General features: G+C 34.0%; 2 protein-coding genes across 4 annotated transcripts in view; one reads left to right on the top strand and one right to left on the bottom strand.

Moving 5' to 3' along the window:
* The window catches only part of RALGPS2 (Ral GEF with PH domain and SH3 binding motif 2), a 203225-nt gene that overhangs the window by 55556 nt on the left and 127290 nt on the right, over positions 1 to 20379 (bottom strand). The window lies entirely within an intron of this gene.
* Positions 411 to 19754, top strand: ANGPTL1 (angiopoietin like 1). Of its 2 annotated transcripts, XM_003258942.3 has the most exons (6): positions 411 to 787; positions 2309 to 2419; positions 5594 to 6442; positions 16593 to 16786; positions 17430 to 17700; positions 19068 to 19754. In XM_003258942.3, the coding sequence occupies exons 3-6, from the start codon at positions 5620 to 5622 to the stop codon at positions 19253 to 19255; spliced, it is 1476 nt and encodes a 491-aa protein (XP_003258990.1). In that variant the 5' UTR covers positions 411 to 787; positions 2309 to 2419; positions 5594 to 5619; the 3' UTR covers positions 19256 to 19754. The 2 variants fall into 2 exon arrangements, with proteins under 2 accessions (XP_003258990.1, XP_003258991.1); XM_003258943.4 differs by lacking the exon at positions 2309 to 2419.

The raw sequence follows: 20379 nt of genomic DNA on the forward strand, positions 1-20379 counted from the left end.
TAATAAGTAAAATGTTTGCAAATTCTTCTAAGCTATAAAGAGTATTACATTATTTAGGTGGCTGCCTCCTGACAAAGTCTAGCTCTTGTTCTTTGTTAACAAAAACCAAACTCATCAGCCTGCAACTACTTCTAAGTGAAGTGGAGCACTATTTCTTTTCGGTATTCAACTTAAAAGATCTCTGGCCAGCAGACTAAAATGTTTGTTTTATAATTGCCCGCTGAACTATGATAGTTTGTTTCCAGATGGTGCCCTTCCTTCAACCTGCACACAATCTCTCCTTGTTCGAAACTATTCAACCTCCTGCTGATCCCACCCCCCTATTTAAGGCTACAAAGAGGAAATCCTAAGGAGGAGATTCCCGCCCCCAGTCTCCAGCAATTTTTGGTGATGTAATATGTGGGCTGAACTTGAGTCTACTGAGAAAGAGGGAATCACTATTCAGGGGTACTGTATATACAATCTGGGTCAGCTGCAGCTGGTTACTGCATTTCTCCATGTGGCAGACAGAGCAAAGCCACAACGCTTTCTCTGCTGGATTAAAGAAGGCCCACAGACCAGAACTTCCACTATACTACTTAAAATTACATAGGTGGCTTGTCAAATTCAATTGATTAGTATTGTAAAAGGAAAAAGAAGTTCCTTCTTACAGCTTGGATTCAACGGTCCAAAACAAAAATGAAGCTGCCATTAAAGTCACAGATGAACAAACCTCTACACTGATTTTTAAAATCAAGAATAAGGGCAGCAAGTTTCTGGATTCACTGTATCAACAGATAACAAAAAGGTATTTAATATTTCTTTCATTTAAGAATATTATGTATAGCAAATGCATAACTATTTTATATTTGTAGTAGAAATTTCAGAATCTTTTACTAAACAAAGACCTTTGGAATACAGTACAGTTTATCTCATCTGAAAAAGGTTTTATCTTGCAACTTGACATAAAAATAATTAAGTACTGTGCAATGGTTAATGCATTATTTGAGGTTCAATTTAATGATAGTGTATATGATTACAGACTGATACATGCATGCCATGCTGGGTTTCTGAAAACAAGTGCTTTAGTGACAGCAGAAAGAAATTTTAACAAGTAACAGATTAAATGTATAAGACTTATAGCACAATGATTAAAAACAAAGGAATACAAACTAAATAGTCGTGAACACAATTAGTTTCTCTTCCTGCAGCTACAGTGTGTGTGCTTAAGATACACGTAAACTGTTGGATTTCTCAGAGTGTAGTCATAAAACAAAGCTAAGATATAAAAATAGTTGAAAGTCTTTGCAACAAAATCTCAATTACAGTATAACCAAATATTAAGCAGAAATTCTTGTACAGATTTAAGATTAATCTATGGCATTTCTTGTTCCAACTCAAAAATTTTAAATAGCTTTCCAGGCTTACATGTAATAGTAATTTAATTTGGATGACAGAAATTAAACTTACTACAAATGGAATCACTTGGAAAAGCTAAGTTATTGATATACACACAAAAGCATTATGTAAGTAGTCAGTATTAACAATAGAAAATAAGAACCCAGAAGATGTAATTAAATTCATGACTAAAAGGCCAAAAATATGTAATATTTTAGATAGAAATAATTTTGTTAAGCACACATAAGAGGTTTCCTCCAATATTCTATCTGGGAGCTTTTTTTACATGCATTATAAAAACTATTAAAGATAAAATTACTCGTTACCAATAGTATGCCTTAAACCAAAGACACTTAAGTTTGTTAGATTTGGGGCTCCTTTGGCCTTGTAAAAATTAAAGATATTAATGGTTAAGAATCTTGAATAAGCAAATAATGGTAAAGCTAAAATTTTTTCCAACTTTGCTTTCGTGTCCTTTCCTTAAAGATTTAAAACTGTAAATACTGGCAGGATTTCTGTCAAACACATATTTTACAAGAAATTCTAACAAAATTTCCAAGCAACAGTGGATCTGAAATACTGTCATCTCTCTTTTTTGTTGTTGCATGCTATGGAAAGTGCAGGACTTCATTAAGCCTCAGTTCTTACTGACGCGGTCTTAAGGCAGGCATTTAATCTGAATCCCAAATCACACAGATAACTATTTATCCTTTTCTTAAATATATCCAGGGGATTAGATTGTTCTCAAGTTTCTTCCCAGAACATATTTCACAATCTAGAAATTCTTTATCTAACATATCCTGAATGCTTCATAAATTTAACTTCATTGCCTCATGCTGTTTTCAGTGCATGACACAGCCAGTTAAATGCCTCTATGAGTTTACCATCTGAAAGGAGGCAAATCTTGACTTTCGTTTCTTCTCTCTACTAGCTGGCAATATAGCAACTATGAAGAGAAAAGCTACTAATAAAATTAACCCAACGCATAGAAGACTTTTTTTTTCTCTTCTAAAAACAACTAAGTAAAGACTTAGATTTAAACGTAAGTATTCTATAACTAATTTATAACATTCTCTTGGGGCCTAGGAAAATTTTAACATATACAGAAAGTTTTATGAGGTAACATAGATTTATGGATCTTTTGCTTCAAAACTGAACATATGTGAGAAAATATTAAATAAATGTTTTTAGAAAACATAACAGTAAATGTATTTTTAAAACCAGTTCTTTACTCCTGACGTAGCTAGTCTACTACTTAAGAAATGTGGCTCCTTGCCCTGCTTTAAGTGACGGTGAAGCCAATACTTCTGTATTTATTAAAAAAAATTATATTTATTTTAAAACTAAACTTTTAGTTGCCTCCTTTAAATGCTAATTTAGATCACTTTCTCTTATCATAAACAGTGATTTATCTTACGATTTAATCTTATAGGAACCACAATGAGCCAAGGCAGAATACACACAAGGAAGCTGTTTTTATTTTAATTTAGATTAGCATTTTGGTGTTTTTTGTTCTTCAGTGACAACACTGATGCAAAGTCCTAACAGCAGTCTTGGATGATGCGCTTTTAGCTGTTCTATAAAAATCTGTGTCTGGTATTAATACAAGCTGTTCAATCAGAATATTGCTCATAAAATTCTATTTGTTTTAGAGTTTTATATTACTTCCTGCATTTTCCTTGTTTTGGTGGTTTATTTCATAGTAAATATTATTTAAGTAAAATAACTTTATGATCTAAGAGTTTCCATTCTAGTATTAAAACGGACGGACTTCAGCAGTGGTAAGTTAAATTAAATATATAGGAAAAATGATACGCATGTGCCCAGGAGGATGACGGCTTTTATTTTCTTGTCCCTAGTTTTTAAAATAACCCATATCTAAATTCCACGAATCTGGAGATATAATAAATGTTTTATCGGTTTTTGGTATAGGTAACTCCTACACAGTAAAAGTCTACTTTTAAAAATAAAATAGATGACTGCTTGTCTAAATTTTCTATATATGTCAGAAAGCAAGGTATGAAAACATAAAAAGCTAAAAAAATACCCATGTGTGCTTTGGCTATCAGTCAGCAAAAGAAGGCCTTGATAGAAATACAGATTGTTATGTCCTCCCTATTTTTTGTTTTCATTCCCTCTCTTGTTAGTAAAATAATAATAATTCTCCATACTCCATCTATATTTGCCTTATTTTCATTATCTACCCATTTTGAAGACATTATTCAATTGAAAAACACCAAAAAAAAGAACATGGTTTTAGAAAGTGAAAGTAGCAGTAGTCCTCATGACGACAGCATAAGAGTCTATATTTCATTGACATGACCTTTGTTTTTGGGAGGGGTCCACAATCATAGGTTAGATATATAACTATCAGCTGACAGAATACATATGGAAGGAAAGAAATTGCCGCAGAAGAGTCTGAGATGCAAAAAAATGATTTGGCAGAACGTGGACACAAATTCTACCAAAAATTATCCATAAATACTTTTGCATAATTAAGTAACTGGTCAATGAAAAGGGATATAAACCAGGAAAAGGCAGTGAAAAACAAGAAACATAAACTTAAGACTCCTCTGTGGTTATGACATGACTAGGGTAAAAATCATAGGTCTAGAAAAGTTAGGAGTAGAAGGTTTGAATCCCATTTGAGTGATTTAGCTTCTCAAGGATTTTCCTCCTTTATAAAATGATACAGCATTACTTCAGTGTTATAAATGCAAATAGTTAACATGTGTTAAGCTACATAAATATAAGGGATTGAAAACAGGAACTCTGAAGTCTTCAGCCTGGATTAAAATTCTCGCTCCATCACTATGAACCTGGGTGACTCTTGATAATAAGGTACTTAACTTTTGGACGCCAAGTTTTCCATCTGAAAGTGGGGATCATAATAACCTACTTCACAGGGTTGTGGTGATAAGTAAAACATTAAATGGCTTAAAACAGTGCCTAACACTGAACCAGCACTCAACAAATATTAATTACTGTTATTGTGTTGTTATTAATAACAGGCATAAACAACTTAGGAGCTGGTTTCTTAAATCAAGAAACAGGTACTTATGTGGAAATTTGGACAGAAAAGCTCTGTCTTAGGGTATCCACTGCCATCCTTCAAAAACGGCAGGTATCAAGTTCGCAAGAGTGAAAAGGTGGCCTGTACTAGACCAGGCTTGTTAGTAGATCTGATGGAGTGAACATACCTTACCCATTCTACTGCTGCTACTCTTGTGGGAGGTAACTAGAGAGAAAGGAAAAAGTCTTGGCTCTTGAACCCGATCTAGACCTGGTTCTAATCCTTGTGTGGCCTTAGCCTTCAACACGCACAGAGTACAAAGAGGTTCTTGAATGATAGGGTCTCTAAGGCATTTCCAACTCTGACATTCATATTCAATTACAGATACGTTTCTTTCCTTGGTAATGGTTGTAGAAAATTACTAACATTTTACTAAAATACAGTTCAGTAGGACTTCTGTTAGAAGAACAAACCTGCTGAATCATCTATAAGCTTAGATTACATATAATTACAGTTCAGGAAATATAATTACCCACAATGACAATGAGCATTCTATCATTCTAAAACCTGTCACTAATCCCAGAAGGAGACGCTATAAAAATAAAAAGCATACGATGCTAAAACTATCTGCGTTTAGATTTGCCTAAAATCTTTAACTTTATTGAACATTTTAATGAAGATGACATAATTTATTACAGAAGTTCAATTTAATTGGAATTGTATGGTATGAATCTAAAACATTGGCTAGTAAAGTCACCTGGTAATTTTAATACTAGTTAGGCAAGAATGTTTTATTTAATGCCTTACAAACACTGTGTACCATTTTCATAGTCTTAAGAGTGAGCTTTTTAAAGGTAAGAAAGCTATCTTATCAGCGTCTCAAAAGCCTCAACAGCACTAGCAGTGTACCTTTGCACAGAGTGGACACTGACCAAAATCTGCTCAATAAACTGGGTAACAAAAAGGATTACAATAAGGTGGTAGCTGGAAGAGTTATTCTCTGAAACCTAATCTTTAAACAAATGCCAAAGTATTACAACTTAATATTAAATTTAAGAAATTAATAGTTAATTCTAGCCTAATCTATTAATACCAATAAATATTCAGTTTTTCCCTCAGATAGTTTTTAATATTACTGACTTTAACATAGATTAATATGAATTCTTTTTGCTTTTTCCCCTTCACTGATTTGTTTTTCAAAAGACATCATTTTACAACCTCATTTCAAAATGAAGGCTTTTACCTGGACCCTAGGTGTGCTATTCTTCCTACTAGTGGACGCTGGACATTGCAGAGGTGGACAGTTAAAAATTAAAAAAATAAACCAGAGAAGATACCCTCGTGCCACAGATGGTAAAGAGGAAACAAAGAAATGTGCATACACATTCCTGGTACCTGAACAAAGAATAACAGGGCCAATCTGTGTCAACACCAAGGGGCAAGATGCAAGTACCATTAAAGACATGATCACCAGGATGGACCTTGAAAACCTGAAGGATGTGCTCTCCAGGCAGAAGCGGGAGATAGATGTTCTGCAACTGGTGGTGGATGTAGATGGAAACATTGTGAATGAGGTAAAGCTGCTGAGAAAGGAAAGCCGTAACATGAATTCTCGTGTTACTCAACTCTACATGCAACTATTACATGAGATTATCCGTAAGAGGGATAATTCACTTGAACTTTCCCAACTGGAAAACAAAATCCTCAATGTCACCACAGAAATGTTGAAGATGGCAACAAGATACAGGGAACTAGAGGTGAAATACGCTTCCTTGACTGATCTTGTCAATAACCAATCTGTGATGATCACTTTGTTGGAAGAACAGTGCTTGAGGATATTTTCCCGACAAGACACCCATGTGTCTCCCCCACTTGTCCAGGTGGTGCCACAACATATTCCTAACAGCCATCAGTATACTCCTGGTCTGCTGGGAGGTAACGAGATTCAGAGGGATCCAGGTTATCCCAGAGATTTAATGCCACTACCTGATCTGGCAACTTCTCCCACCAAAAGCCCTTTCAAGATACCACCGGTAACTTTCATCAATGAAGGTGAGTTACCTCTTACTGTAAAAATGGGAGTATGAGGTTTATATTTTTATGCTTTATGAAACAATGCTCATAACAAATGCTTATTCTTCATTTTGCGATGTTATACATGTACATTAAAATTTCTATTGTTTTTTATTAATATCAAGAATTGAACTTAAATATATCTCCTCTTCCAGCTCTGAAGTTCTAGGAGTTTATAAAAACTTAATGTATTCTGTGAAAAAAATCAGTCTTCCATCCAAATTCTTATGATCGAGGGACTACTATTCTTGAAACAGGAATAAGTACATGCTCCACTCTGAACCACTCCTGCGCACCATAACCATCCTATCAGCTTCTAGCTAGGTCGTCGCTGCTACCTGACAATTCTTTTATTTACTTCCTGCTGCTTGTACATCTTCTTCTTCAAAAGAAACATGTAAAATTTTGCTTTCACTCTCTTCAAGCTGTAATTACACCTCATTATCTCCACTCTCAGCAGATGACTCATCTACTACTATACTGAGTGAGTCTAATCAGGTCCCGGGTTTTGTTCTTTCTTATCTTGAAAGCAGCTGTACAAAAGCCATGCCTTCTTGCCCTCAGCCTCAAGAAAAGGTATCCCTCCTATTTTCCAAGGCTAAACAATTAGTACTGTGTATCCTAAGAAACATAAGTGTTCATTACTATTAAAAAAAACTATTGCATTGATCATGCGTGATTCCAAACTCTACTTTTAAATTTCATTTCTTTCTCTCTTCATGCATTCAATCTCAGTCACTGATCTAGGTGTCCAGAAAACAAAGATGAATAATTCATCTTTGTTTCAGTTTACTAAACCCACTGCTAACTTTCTGAATTCAGTATTTTATGTTTATTTTACACTTGCATCCATTTTCTCATAACTCATTCCCCAGAATCCTTTACAAGCTGATTTGCTTCCTTAGAGTGGAAGGGAAAACCCAGATGTCCCAAAGCAATGAGTAAATAAATTGCAGCTCATTCACTTATTGAAAAGGCAGGACATAAAACATATACTATGAAATAATTTTAAACAGTAACAATAAAAACACAGACTAAAGACTGGAAAGACATATATCACGAAGTGGTTTCATCTCTCTGTCAGTGAATACCACTTGGCCATTCACAGCCCTGCTTTCCTGGCCTTCTACATTTTAATATTCTTCCTTCCTTCCTATTTCTTCAGGTCCTTCACTGGCATCTTCTTCCTTCTATGCCTTAAAGTCTTTCTTCAAGATATTCTACTTTAGAATATCTTGGCTTCAAGTATCACCACTGCTCAGATGATTCCTGAATGGAGCTCTCCCTCCTGATTTAACCAAAGCTAGATGTTTGCATTTGGATATTTCACCATTACCTCACATGCTACTGCTTTCTTTATTGAAACACCTTCTTTCAGCTTATCTGTCAATTTAGCAGATCTCAAGGCTTAACGCAAATAATACCTTTGATGTTATGACTTCCCAGATTCAAACAAACAAACCTAGGTGGCTTTTTCCCCAAATCACTGACTATTTCTTAAACATGTTTTCTATATGATATTACACTGAAGTTATTTATTTATACGTCTGTCTCCTTGCTGGTCTGAATGCTTCTGGAAGATAGTTAACTGTCTTTTCACCATTTGATCTCAACATCTCTGTTTTGATTAATGTTGTCATCCATTTCTAAATGAGCTTGGCTCATCTTTGATACTTCCCCAGCTGCCCCATACACAGTCCACTGAATTCTACCCATGTCTCCTTTTTGGTCTCTTGTGTGCATGTCCCTCATTTCTATTCAGAGCCAGAACTCTCATTTAGATTCAAATGATCCACAGCAGCAGCTAGAAGACAAAGACTCCGTAGGCTACCAGCTGTGTGATCTTAGGGGAAAGAAAATTATCTGTGCCTCAGTTTCCTTACCTGTGAAATGGGAATTACAGTATTTACCTCATAAGATTTAACAATTGAAGAGTGCTTAGAACAGGCCTGGCACTCAAATGTTAGTTCTTACTATGAACTGTATAATAGCTTGCCAACTGGTGTTAACTCTGTTTTCTCTATCAAAATATATTTACATTGCCAGCAGATCCATCTTCTTAAACTACTCACATATCTGCTTCTGCAAACAGAAAAAGTCCAATTTGCTTAGTCTGGCTAAGAATAATGTCCTCCTAAAGAATCAAGCCTACTTTCCTAGCGGACCTTCCACTAGTTTCCTTCACAAAAACCATCTGTTCCAATAAAATAAATCCATTCATTTTCCCCTAAATATTTTCATGCTTTCTGCCTACTCAAAGAATAAGACTCAAGCCAAACTAACCAACCAAATAAATAAATTAATTAATTAAAAAAATGCAACTCCTCCTTGAGGCCCTTGTTGATGCCCACAGGTTTGAAGTGATTGTTCCTCTCCATGAATATCTCTACTCTCTGTAACATACATAAGACATTTTGTATAGTCCCTCTTGAATTATCAGTTATCTTTACATACACTCAGAATACATCTAACTAAGAGGCTTTCCAACTATATTATAAGCTCCTTCCTGGTAGATGGTTACTGTGTCTTATCTGCAGTTGCTAAATATGTGTTAGCTGATTTGGTGACATTTTTATAGAGCTTAAAATTGTCATTCTAAAGGCCCTCATGAAAGTAATTTAATATATTATATCATATTGGATTTGTTCATTTTATACTGTTCTAAGTTACAGTAGCAATAGGCCAGAGTATCATTAAGTTAGGTAAATGATTATCATTATTAATATCCTCACCGGGCATGGTGGCTCACGCCTGTAATCTCAACACTTTGGGAGGCCGAGGCAGACGGATCACTTGAGGTCAGGAGTTTGAGACCAGCCTGGCCAACATGGTGAAACCCCGTCTCTACTAAAAATACAAAAAATTATTGAGCGTGGTAGTGTGTGCCTGTAATCCTAGCTATTCAGGAGGCTGAGGCAGGAGAATCACTTGAACCCGGGGGGTGGAGGTTGCAGTGAGCCGAGATCACACCACTGCACTCCAGCCTGGGCGACAGAGTGAGACTCAAAAAACAACAACAAACAAACCTAAATCCCTTTGATTTCCAAAGGAAAATGCGGGGTATAAAGTGACTCACTGGGTATAGAAATAAAAAACAAAAAAAAATTGCTTTTGATATCCTTTAAAAATTTTGTTTTATGTAAGCTTTTATATAATTTATCAGTAGTTTGTATACGTAAGTTATAAATAAACATAATTGAGCTGTGTGAATTTTTTTTAACTGATGAGGTATACAATTATGTAAGTATGAAGACAACTGCCATGGAGTACTCTATGTGATCCCTGAAGCTTGAGTGGATGGTATAACCAATTCTAGCAGAAATCACTATTCACATTTTTAAACACTGACAAACTTTTCTAAGAAAATGTTTATACAAAATGAAACATACCAATTCTATGTTTTAGTATATACTTAGCATTAGTACAAAAAAAAAACCCACTAATGCTACAGAATTAAACCTCATATTAGGGATTTAGTATGTCAAAAGTCCTCTTAAACACATTTTGTTTTAATGAAAAAATGGTGTACCTATCCCCAATGAACCTTTCTTTAACGCAAAAATTAAGGGCAGATAACTTTTTCTGTTATTCATTATTTGTTTTATGTAAACATTAACTTTTTATTTTATTCTATAAATGCTGATCTCTTAAATTCAAACGGATAATTTGCTACACCATAAGAATTACTACACTAATTAGTACATTAAGGAAAATATAAGGGAAAGAGCATGGAATTAAGAACACCTGGTTCCACCATTACCTTTGTTATGTGACCTTGGGTAAGTCACTGCCAGTTTGTGTTTTCTCATTTGCCCAATGAGTGTGCTGGACTGGATTATTCTAATATCCTTTTCAAATTCTAATATTCTGTGATTCTTACTAAATTACTACAAGCAACAACAAATAGGCCGGCTGTTTTCTTTACACAATGTGCTCAATTATTCACTTATGTTATTTTTACATCTCTCTGGAAAAAAATGTCTCAGGCTGTTTAGGTGTTTGCACAAAAAGGGTAAAGATGGATGGCTACTGGTGTACTTATGTATGCTCTGGCACCAAGAAATTCCTATTACTGTACTTTACATGGAGGTACGTGGTCATTCTAAAGTCTCTACATGCATAAGGTGAAAATACACAACAATGTATATTTTAAGAGGTGTTTAGCCAGTTACAAAAGATAAACACTGCATGACTCTACTTATATGAAGTATTTAGAGTGGTCAAATTCATAGACAGAAAGTAGAATTGTGGTTGCCAGATGTTAGGCGGAGGGTGAATGGGGAGTTGTTTAATGGTTAATAGTTACAGTTTTGCAAGATGAAGAGTTCTGGAGAAGGATGGTGGTGATGACTGTACAATATAAATGTTCTTAATGCCAATAAACTGTACATTTAAAAATGGTGAAGACAGTAATTATGCATATCACATTTTATAAAAGGTGTTATGACAATCTTTTATTTTCTTTAAAAATGTAAGAAAAATCTACCTCAAAAAACCCATGAAGTTATAAAAAAAAAGTATTTAGATAAAAAACATTTTTCAAACACATTATCTTCTTCTCTACCTTAAAAACAAAACGTTTGAGAATGTAATAATACACCTGACAAGTTGCAATCAATGAAATTCTTAACTAATAATGTTATTTGGTGTCTGCATTTTGGGTTAGTCTTTTATAAAAAAAATACTCTTTTACAAATAGCACATTTATAAAAACAAGTTTATTCCTTGTAGGAGAGCTGAGTGGAGAAAGTTCCTTCACCATGTGTAAAAGCATAGATCTGAATATCAGTAAACCTGGATTCTGGCAAAGCTTTCTGGGGTCCAGTTGCCTCTTTTGTAAAATAAATTGTAGTGATGATTAAATGAGGGGGTACAGGTAGAAGTGCTTTGTGTATGGGCCGAGACGGGTGGATCACGAGGTCAGAAGATCAAGACCATCCTGGCTAACATGGTGAAACCCCGTCTCTACTAAAAATACAAAAAAATTAGCCGGGCGTGGTGGCGGGCACCTGTAGTCCCAGATACTCGGGTGGCAGAGGCAGGAGAATGGCGTGAACCTGGGAGGCAGAGCTTGCAGCGAGCCGAGATCGCGACACTGCACTCCAGCCTGGTGACAGAGCGAGACTCAGTCTCAAAAAAAAAAAAAAAAAAAGAAGTGTTTTGTGTATGATGTGGCATGGTTTGACCATCATTAATCATTGCATATTTTGTACACTTCCCTTTATGTGTCTTTCCTTGTCATATTAGGTATATGAGGACATAAATGGTAAGCTTAAAAAGTTAAAACTTCGTAATGGCAGGCACCTGTAATCCCAGCTACTTGGGAGGCTAAGGCAGTAGAATTGCTTGAACTCGGGAGGCGGAGGTTGCAGTGAGCCGAGATCGTGACACTGCACTCCAGCCTGGCGACAGAGCGAGACTCCGTCTCCAAAAAAAAAAAAAAAAAAAGTTAAACTTGGAAAGTAGTCATTAGAAACTAAAAATATGCTTTTTAGTGGTAGGCTTATTTTAAATCACCAAATATTTACATTTTTCAAATTATAATGCTTCTTAATACACTTTTTAGGTATAATTAAATCTGGCTTCTCAAGAATAAAGCTTGAAATTTTCTATTTGTCATTAATTTCTATCAAGCAATGTTCTTTATGGTACAGAAAAAGCAGTGAAAACATTTAAGATAGGGACAATAGAGAATCTAATTTTAGGGCAGAAAGTAAATAAGATTTTCAAGTAATAATGAGAAAATATTTCTGCTAGGATCAACAATATACACTGGACTAGGACAGGTTAATGGTATGTTTATAAAAATAAATACAAACAAATACTGAATTCTGATATTTAATATCTTTACTGAGGAGAAAAAAATAGCTTTAGACACTGCTAAATTTTATCCATATATTCTGGAAAAGAACTTCAACTACATTTCCCCGTCTAACAGATATCCAACTGTAAACACAAAGCCCACTGCAAAACATGGGTTGAAAATTAAAGCTGAAGATAATCTTAAATTTGCATAATTGAAGTTTTATCAAATCAAAGCTGGATTCAGAAAACCAGAACTCTCCATTTTGCTTTAAACATCTGAGTGTCTATTAAATAGCAAAAAATGAGTATAGCTCTATGGAACAAATGATACTTGACAAATATTCTGTCCACATTCAGAACACTGATGTTTCTAAATATTCTGCAGCAAAGCAAATAACCTAATAAAAGTCCAACCTTTGAATATATACTTAAATGTAAACTGTCAAAACTATACTCAAATGAATGCATAGTAAACATTTACGAAAATGATATTCATAGAATAAGCAATACAAAGATAACATTTATAGAATATGCAAATTTATAAAATGAGATATTTATATGTTGTAACAAAACTACTTTCATGTGTGCATTAACTATAACACGAATAGGTTTTAAAGTAAGAGCAATGCTCCTCAGAGATCTCAGCTAGTTCTTAGACTTTGCTACCATGTGCGCTACATAACTCCATCAGAGTACTCGTCATATTATAGTGGAATTCTCTCTTTCTTGCGACTTCTCCCACCCTCCACTTGACTCTAAAACAGTCCTTAGCCTGTAGTAGATGCAGAGAAGACACTTCTTGAAAGAATAATGCAGAACTAAGGGAATTCTGGGAACCACGCCTACTAGGAATCACGTAGTTTTGTATCTACATATCTGAATTCCTAAGTGGGCTCAAACTGTGGATACATACTGAAAGATAAAGTCCTTGCCTATGCATACTGTAAGTAAACAATTATACTACCTGCATTACACACAATAATCTAAGTATGAACCTGGGAGTCATAATTCACTTTTCCTTCCATCTCACTCCCACATAAGAAATTAAAATTCTGTAAATTTCATCTTTTCTGAAATATAGGCTCTTTACCCTTCTTCCTACTTGACTACAATGCAAGTTTCTATAATGTGAAGTAGCCCATATGTGACTAGTGAAATGGAGAATAATGGTAGCAAAATAGAGAGGTTATACTGGTTTACATGGGATTTTTTCCAAGCATATTAATGTTTTGTGCCACAGGTAACTGCAGCTGAATACAAATTATGTTAAGAGCTAAAATTAGCTACTATTTTTAATGCATGAATTTGCAGAACATGGTTTTTCAGTAATATTTATCTGCAGTAGAAATGACTGTACATTCATCTTTGATGAGCTATATTAAATTTATTAAATAAGCAGATATTAAATAAGCTACTTTATTAAATAAGCTACAATTATGTGTTAAGATGAGGAATAAAGGAGAAACGAAAGAACTAACAATTACTGATGATGACTACTTTGTTAGGTATAGTGTTAAGGGCTCTGAATACTTTCACTAAGTTGAGTCTATCCCAGGAGCACAAAGTTGGTTTAACATTCAAAATACAATCAATGTAAAGGCTGGGTGGAGTGGCTCATGCCTGTAATCCCAACACTTTGGGGGTCTGAAGTCCGAGGATCACTTGAGACCTGGAGTTCAAGACCACCCTGGGCAATGTACGAAGACCTCATCTCTCAAAAAAAAAAAAAAAAAAATTAGCCAGGCATGGTGACACTTGCCTGTAGTCTTAGCTACTTGGGAGGCTGAGGTGGGAGCATCACTTGAGCCCAGGAGTTTGAGGCTGTGGTGAGCTATGACTACACCACTGCACTCCAGCCTGGGCAACAGGCTCCAGAAAAAAACAAAACCCAAAACCATGTACATATATATCTGGCAAAGTATAGATAACACATTTCTCAAAATTTCAACAATCCTATTATCCTTACAGTACAGAAATTCTTATAAGGATAAAACTATTATCCTTATAGTACAGAACTTCACTTGACTAAACTCTCACATATTTCTAGTAAAATATAAAATTTGACAATCAGAATTTTTATACATTCTTTGTTGTAATATATATATTTTGTTCTTATATATATCACACTTTTTTGTTCTAATATATATTAGATATTATATAAAATATATGTATATTCAATGTAATTTGTGTATTAACAAACAACAAAAAGAAAAACCCTATCATCATCTCAGTAGGCAGATAAAAAGCCTTTGATTCCTGTGATGTGTCTAGTTAGAAAAGAAATTAAAAAAGAAAAAAGATTTTAAAAGCCTTTGAAAAAATCCAAAATCCATTCATGATAAAAACTCTCCGCAAACTTGGAACTGCAAGGACAATAATTTTAAAGTAGTGGTTATAGCTATTTTCAATGTCTTAAAGGAAAATATGTTTACAATGAATGCAAAGATAGGGCATTTCAAAAGAGAAATAAAACTATAAAAAATCAAATTGCAACTCTAGAACTAAAAAATACAATACCTAAAATAAATATAACCCAAGAAAGACACCATAAATAAGGCTTTCCAGTTTCTCAAATTTTTACTAGTCTGTACTACTTATGGACATTGCATTATAATTTTTAAAAATTTAAGAAAGAAAAATATCAATGAACTATAATAAACATCTGGACTAGAGAAACTGATGCCCTCTTGATTTTTGCGTGTAGTTTTCAATTTCCTTGTATTTAAAATGAGAAATTTAATGAACAAAAAAATTATAGACAGTTTTCTAAGGGTTTAAACACTGATGACATGAAGTAAAAAAAAAAAAAAAAGTCTCTATCCTCAAGCAACAATCTACAAGGAAGAGCTCACAGTCTCTAAGAACCCCTTCTATTGTTATAGTTGTGTAACTACCTAATGAGATTAATTCTATCCCAGTAAGACCCAAAAGGAATACTGTACATATCTGGCAAAGTACAGATAACACATTTCTTAAAATTTCAACAATCCTATTATCCTTATAGTACACAAATTCTTGTAAGAACTTTACTTGACTAAACTCTCACATATTTCTAGTAAAATATAAAATTTGACAATCAGAATTTTTATACATTTTTGTTCTAAGAGATCTTTAGGGTAATTCTTTTTTCTAAATCCATTAATATATTTTGCATGTTTATCAAAAAGGCTCGAAACACTGGAAAAGGATGAAACTGAAGAATATTCACCTGATCAAAAAATGTGGAAATCTCAAGTTCAAGAGTCAGACACCCTAAAAGTAATTTCACAAAATGTGTTGTCATTTGTAAAATTTGAAGAAATTATTAGTGGATTAAAAATGGAGAATATCTAAAACTATGAAATAACATGAGGGCAAATGCATGCAACACAGCAGTTCAGGGCAGGGACTCTGGGATTAGACAAGGATTTATGCCTAGGGTTTACCATCTTCTATGATACATGACCTTAGTTAATTGTTCTATCTCTAGAACATCTGTAAACTATCACCAGGTAACTGTAGGTTAAATCAGAAAATTACTATTAGTCATACAGATTGATACAACTCTTTAGACAGGCATTTATGCTAACATTCCTGAAATGTATTCTCATGGGCTGTTAGTAAGTGTTGTTGGGGGAAATTTAAGATTCTATGAGTTTGGGCATCTGGTTTATTTCAGGGCTTTTCAGTCTTTAATATGTGAATGTACACTGAGAATTTCCAAAAGGGAAACATAATATTTTGCATTTCTAAAACTTATTTGACTGACCCCATTTGCAATGAGTATCTCAAGGTACTAGTATGTTCCACTGAAATCAAATTTCCAAAACTGTAACTTGGGTACTATGTAGGACTATGAATAAGCTGATATCCTCTGATCCAGTAGATCGATCCCTCAGCATTTTTATAATATTAAAAAATGAATTCAATAAGAATGAAGATACTTTGTGCAGTCTTTATAATAGCAAAAATCCATAAAACCTCAATGTCCAATGATAGAAGGATAAAAATATATCAATGTCAAGGATTATTATGCAGCCAGAATGGAGACTATAGCTGCATGAAAATGTTAAGACAGAATCCAATCTTCTACATGTATTAGGATTATAACAATATAAAAAATACATATATGGACAAAGAAAAGAACAGATGAAAACGAAACAAATTAATGTTCCCGACAGAACCGGAGTCACCCTTTTATTTAGTTATATTTTATAATATTGTATATATGATAGACAATGGTAACTGTAAACAAAGACACAAAGGTAAGAATCTTGATTAAAAACTTTAAATATGTCTCTTCTCATATTAAGTTTGCTGAAAATAAATGATATTTCAATTACAGGACCATTCAAAGACTGTCAGCAAGCAAAAGAAGCTGGGCATTCGGTCAGTGGGATTTATATGATTAAACCTGAAAACAGCAATGGACCAATGCAGTTATGGTGTGAAAACAGTTTGGATCCTGGGGGTTGGACTGTTATTCAGAAAAGAACAGATGGCTCTGTCAACTTCTTCAGAAATTGGGAAAATTATAAGGTAAATCAGCGGTGCAGACCTAAGAGAAGAAAAACAAACCCATTCTTGCAATAATGCAAGAAACAAGATGCTATGCAATAAATAAGACACACAGTTAAAAATAACTATCCATATGTTTTTTCATTATCTACATCTGTCAAAAAAATGATTTCTCATCTCTGGTTTTAGAGTCAAAATTAAATTGCAAAAAGGAAACAGAAGATACACTTTAAAATGATCCCTTTCAGTCTAGATGACTTATACTTACTACTTTATAAAGATTACTATTACGAAAAAAATGTTGGGCTCTTTAGATGAATATGAGAGACCAGGAACCCTTTTTAAGGATCTGGGTAGTATACTAGCTAATATTTTTAGTAGCTATGGATAAATTTTATTCTCATTTGCATTGTCTTATTTGTAGGATTTGAAGCTAGCTATGCAAATGAATACTGACATATCAGAAGCAAAAAACAAACAAACAAACAAAAACAGAATGACAATGTGTGGCTTATAAAACTCAAGTGACCAACTAAAATGGAAGCTCACATTACCACTTAAATGGCCAATATCTTTATGCTATCGAATGTTTAAAACTTATCTATAAAAATGTTTACTATCTCTATACTTATTTATGCACTCATGTTTCTTCACTTATTAACAGAAAGGGTTTGGTAACATTGACGGAGAATATTGGCTTGGACTGGAAAATATCTATATGCTTAGCAATCAAGATAATTACAAGTTATTGATTGAATTAGAAGACTGGAGTGATAAAAAAGTCTATGCAGAATACAGCAGCTTTCGTCTGGAACCTGAAAGTGAATTCTATAGACTGCGCCTGGGAACTTACCAGGGAAATGCAGGGGATTCTATGATGTGGCATAATGGTAAACAATTCACCACACTAGACAGAGATAAAGATATGTATGCAGGTAAGTATGAAAAACTTCCATTCTTTGTAGAATCATCACCTTCTATGCATTAAATAGAATCTACTAAATATATATGCTGCTAAAGTCTTTTCAGAAAGGTCAGTTTTGGTCACTGTGGCAGGAAATTTAACCTACTGAAAGAAACAGCTTTTGGGATCTCTTCTATAAGGCAATCCCAAAGTGTGATCTATGTGAAAAACAAAGTTCCAGGAAAAAAACACAAAGTAAAACAGAAACACATTCATTTGGAAATAAAGTGCAAGTGCCTACAATTCATAACAAATACTAACTGAACACCTACCACGTGCCAGGCACTGTTGTAAGTGCTGGGGATATAACAGTGAACAAAGTTCCCGCCCTTTGGAGCTTACTCACTGGAGGAGACACAAAACAATTTGTTAGGTGGGAATAAGTACTCTCAAAAATAAAACCGAGTAAGAAAATAGAAAGTGGTGGGCAGCAAGGCCTGGGATGGGGGCTATTTTATACGGGTTCGCCAGGAAAATCTACTGTGAGAAAGCAACGTTTGAATAAAGACTCGCAAGGAGTGAAGGATGCAAGCCATTTGGATACAAGGTGTAAGAGCATTTCTTTGAGGGGGAAAACCAAGATGACTATGACATGTGGCATAGGAATAACAAGAAAGCTTGATTCAGAGGGGAGATTAATATTTTCGTTAGAAAGAAACAACTAGACCATCCACATAATTTCAAATTTAGTTTTCATATGCTTTTGACTTTTTAACCCAGGTTTCTGGTCCTGATGAAGAGATTCCCTCCTTCCCTCCACCCAACAATTCTCCCCCATCCCTGCCCCAAACTGGTTTTCCTCTCCAGCTGTATTTTGGCAAACAGCACACAGGTCTCTATTTTAACCAATTTCACACTGGTAAACGAGAAAAGAAGAGAGATATGACCATAACATATGTCTTATTTACAGAAACCCATTTGACTGCTGGTTTTATTTTACTTTGTATTATTTTTTGCTATTTTATTTTGACAATTCAATTTTCCTCAGACTTTTATCTTCTTCTATATCTTTCCTTCCCAATTTCTCCCTCTGTAACTCTTTCACATATAAACACTGCTTGCATCTACTCTGCTACCTAGAAAATTAAATCCCCCTTTTTAAAAAAGCACATTTTAAGAAAGCAAAGAGCAAGAGTTAAAAAAAGGCAATTCAAGTGATCTTTCAAGCAGTTGATGCAACAGCAATCAAATAAATGAAGACATTTAAAACTGCTAAGATAAAGGTAACTGGGATTAGTAAGGGAAGTTCAGATTAAAGGTAGAATAAGTTTTTTATGATTGCAGAGTACCACACCTAGAAGAAACTTTTACGTTTATATCTATATTTTTTCCTCAAAGGAAACTGCGCCCATTTTCATAAAGGAGGCTGGTGGTACAATGCCTGTGCACATTCTAACCTAAATGGAGTATGGTACAGAGGAGGCCATTACAGAAGCAAGCACCAAGATGGAATTTTCTGGGCCGAATACAGAGGCGGGTCATACTCCTTAAGAGCAGTTCAGATGATGATCAAGCCTATTGACTGAAGAGAGACAGTCGCCAATTTAAATGACACAGAACTTTGTACTTTTCAGTTCTTAAAAATGTAAATGTTACATGTATATTACTTGGCACAATTTATTTCTACACATAAAGTTTTTAAAACGAATTTCACTGTAACTATAAAAGGGAATCTATAAATGTAGTTTCATCTGTTGTCAATTACTGCAGAAAATTATGTGTATCCATATCCTACTTATTTTAAAAATTATGTTGACTAAATACAAAATGTTTTCTAAAATGTAAATATTTGCCACAATGTAAAACAAATCTAAGCTATATTTTAAATCATAAATAACATGTTCAAGATACTTAACAATTTATTTAAAATCTAAGATTGCTCTAACGTCTAGTGAAAAAAATATTTTTAAAATTTCAGCCAAATAATGCATTTTATTTATAAAAATATAGACAGAAAATTAGGGAGAAACCTCTAGTTCTGCCAATAGAAAATGCTTCTTCCATTGAATAAAAGTTATTTCAAATGAATTTGTGCCTTTCACATGTAATGATTAAATCTGAATTCTTAATAATATATCCTATGCTGATTTTCCCAAAACAACATGACCCATAGTATTAAATACATATCAATTTTAAAAATAAAAAAACCCCACAAATAATGTATGCATAATTAAAATGGTCAATTTATAAAGACAAATCTATGAATGAATTTTTCAGTGTTATCTTCATATGATATGCTGAACACCAAAATCTCCAGAAACACATTTTATGTAGTTCTAAAATCAGCAAAATATTGGTATTACAAAAATGCAGAATATTTAGTGTGCTATAGATCTGAATTATAGCTCTAATTAATTATTACTTTTTTTCTAATTTACTGATATTACTATTATAAAGAAAAAAAAAACAACCAATCTGCAATTCAAATTAGAAAGTTTGGACAGCTTTACAAGTATTAGCGCATGCTTAGAACAGGTGGGACTAAAACAAACTCAAGGAACTGTTGGCTGTTTTCCCAATACTGAGAATTCAACAACTCCAGAGCAGAAGCCACAGGGGCATAGCTTAGTCCAAACTGCTAATTTCATTTTACAGTGTGTATAACGCTTAGTCTCACAGTGTCTTTAACTCATGTTTGCAATCAACAACT

This window comes from Nomascus leucogenys, chromosome 12 (assembly GCF_006542625.1).
Source record: "Nomascus leucogenys isolate Asia chromosome 12, Asia_NLE_v1, whole genome shotgun sequence".
NCBI lineage: Eukaryota > Metazoa > Chordata > Mammalia > Primates > Hylobatidae > Nomascus > Nomascus leucogenys.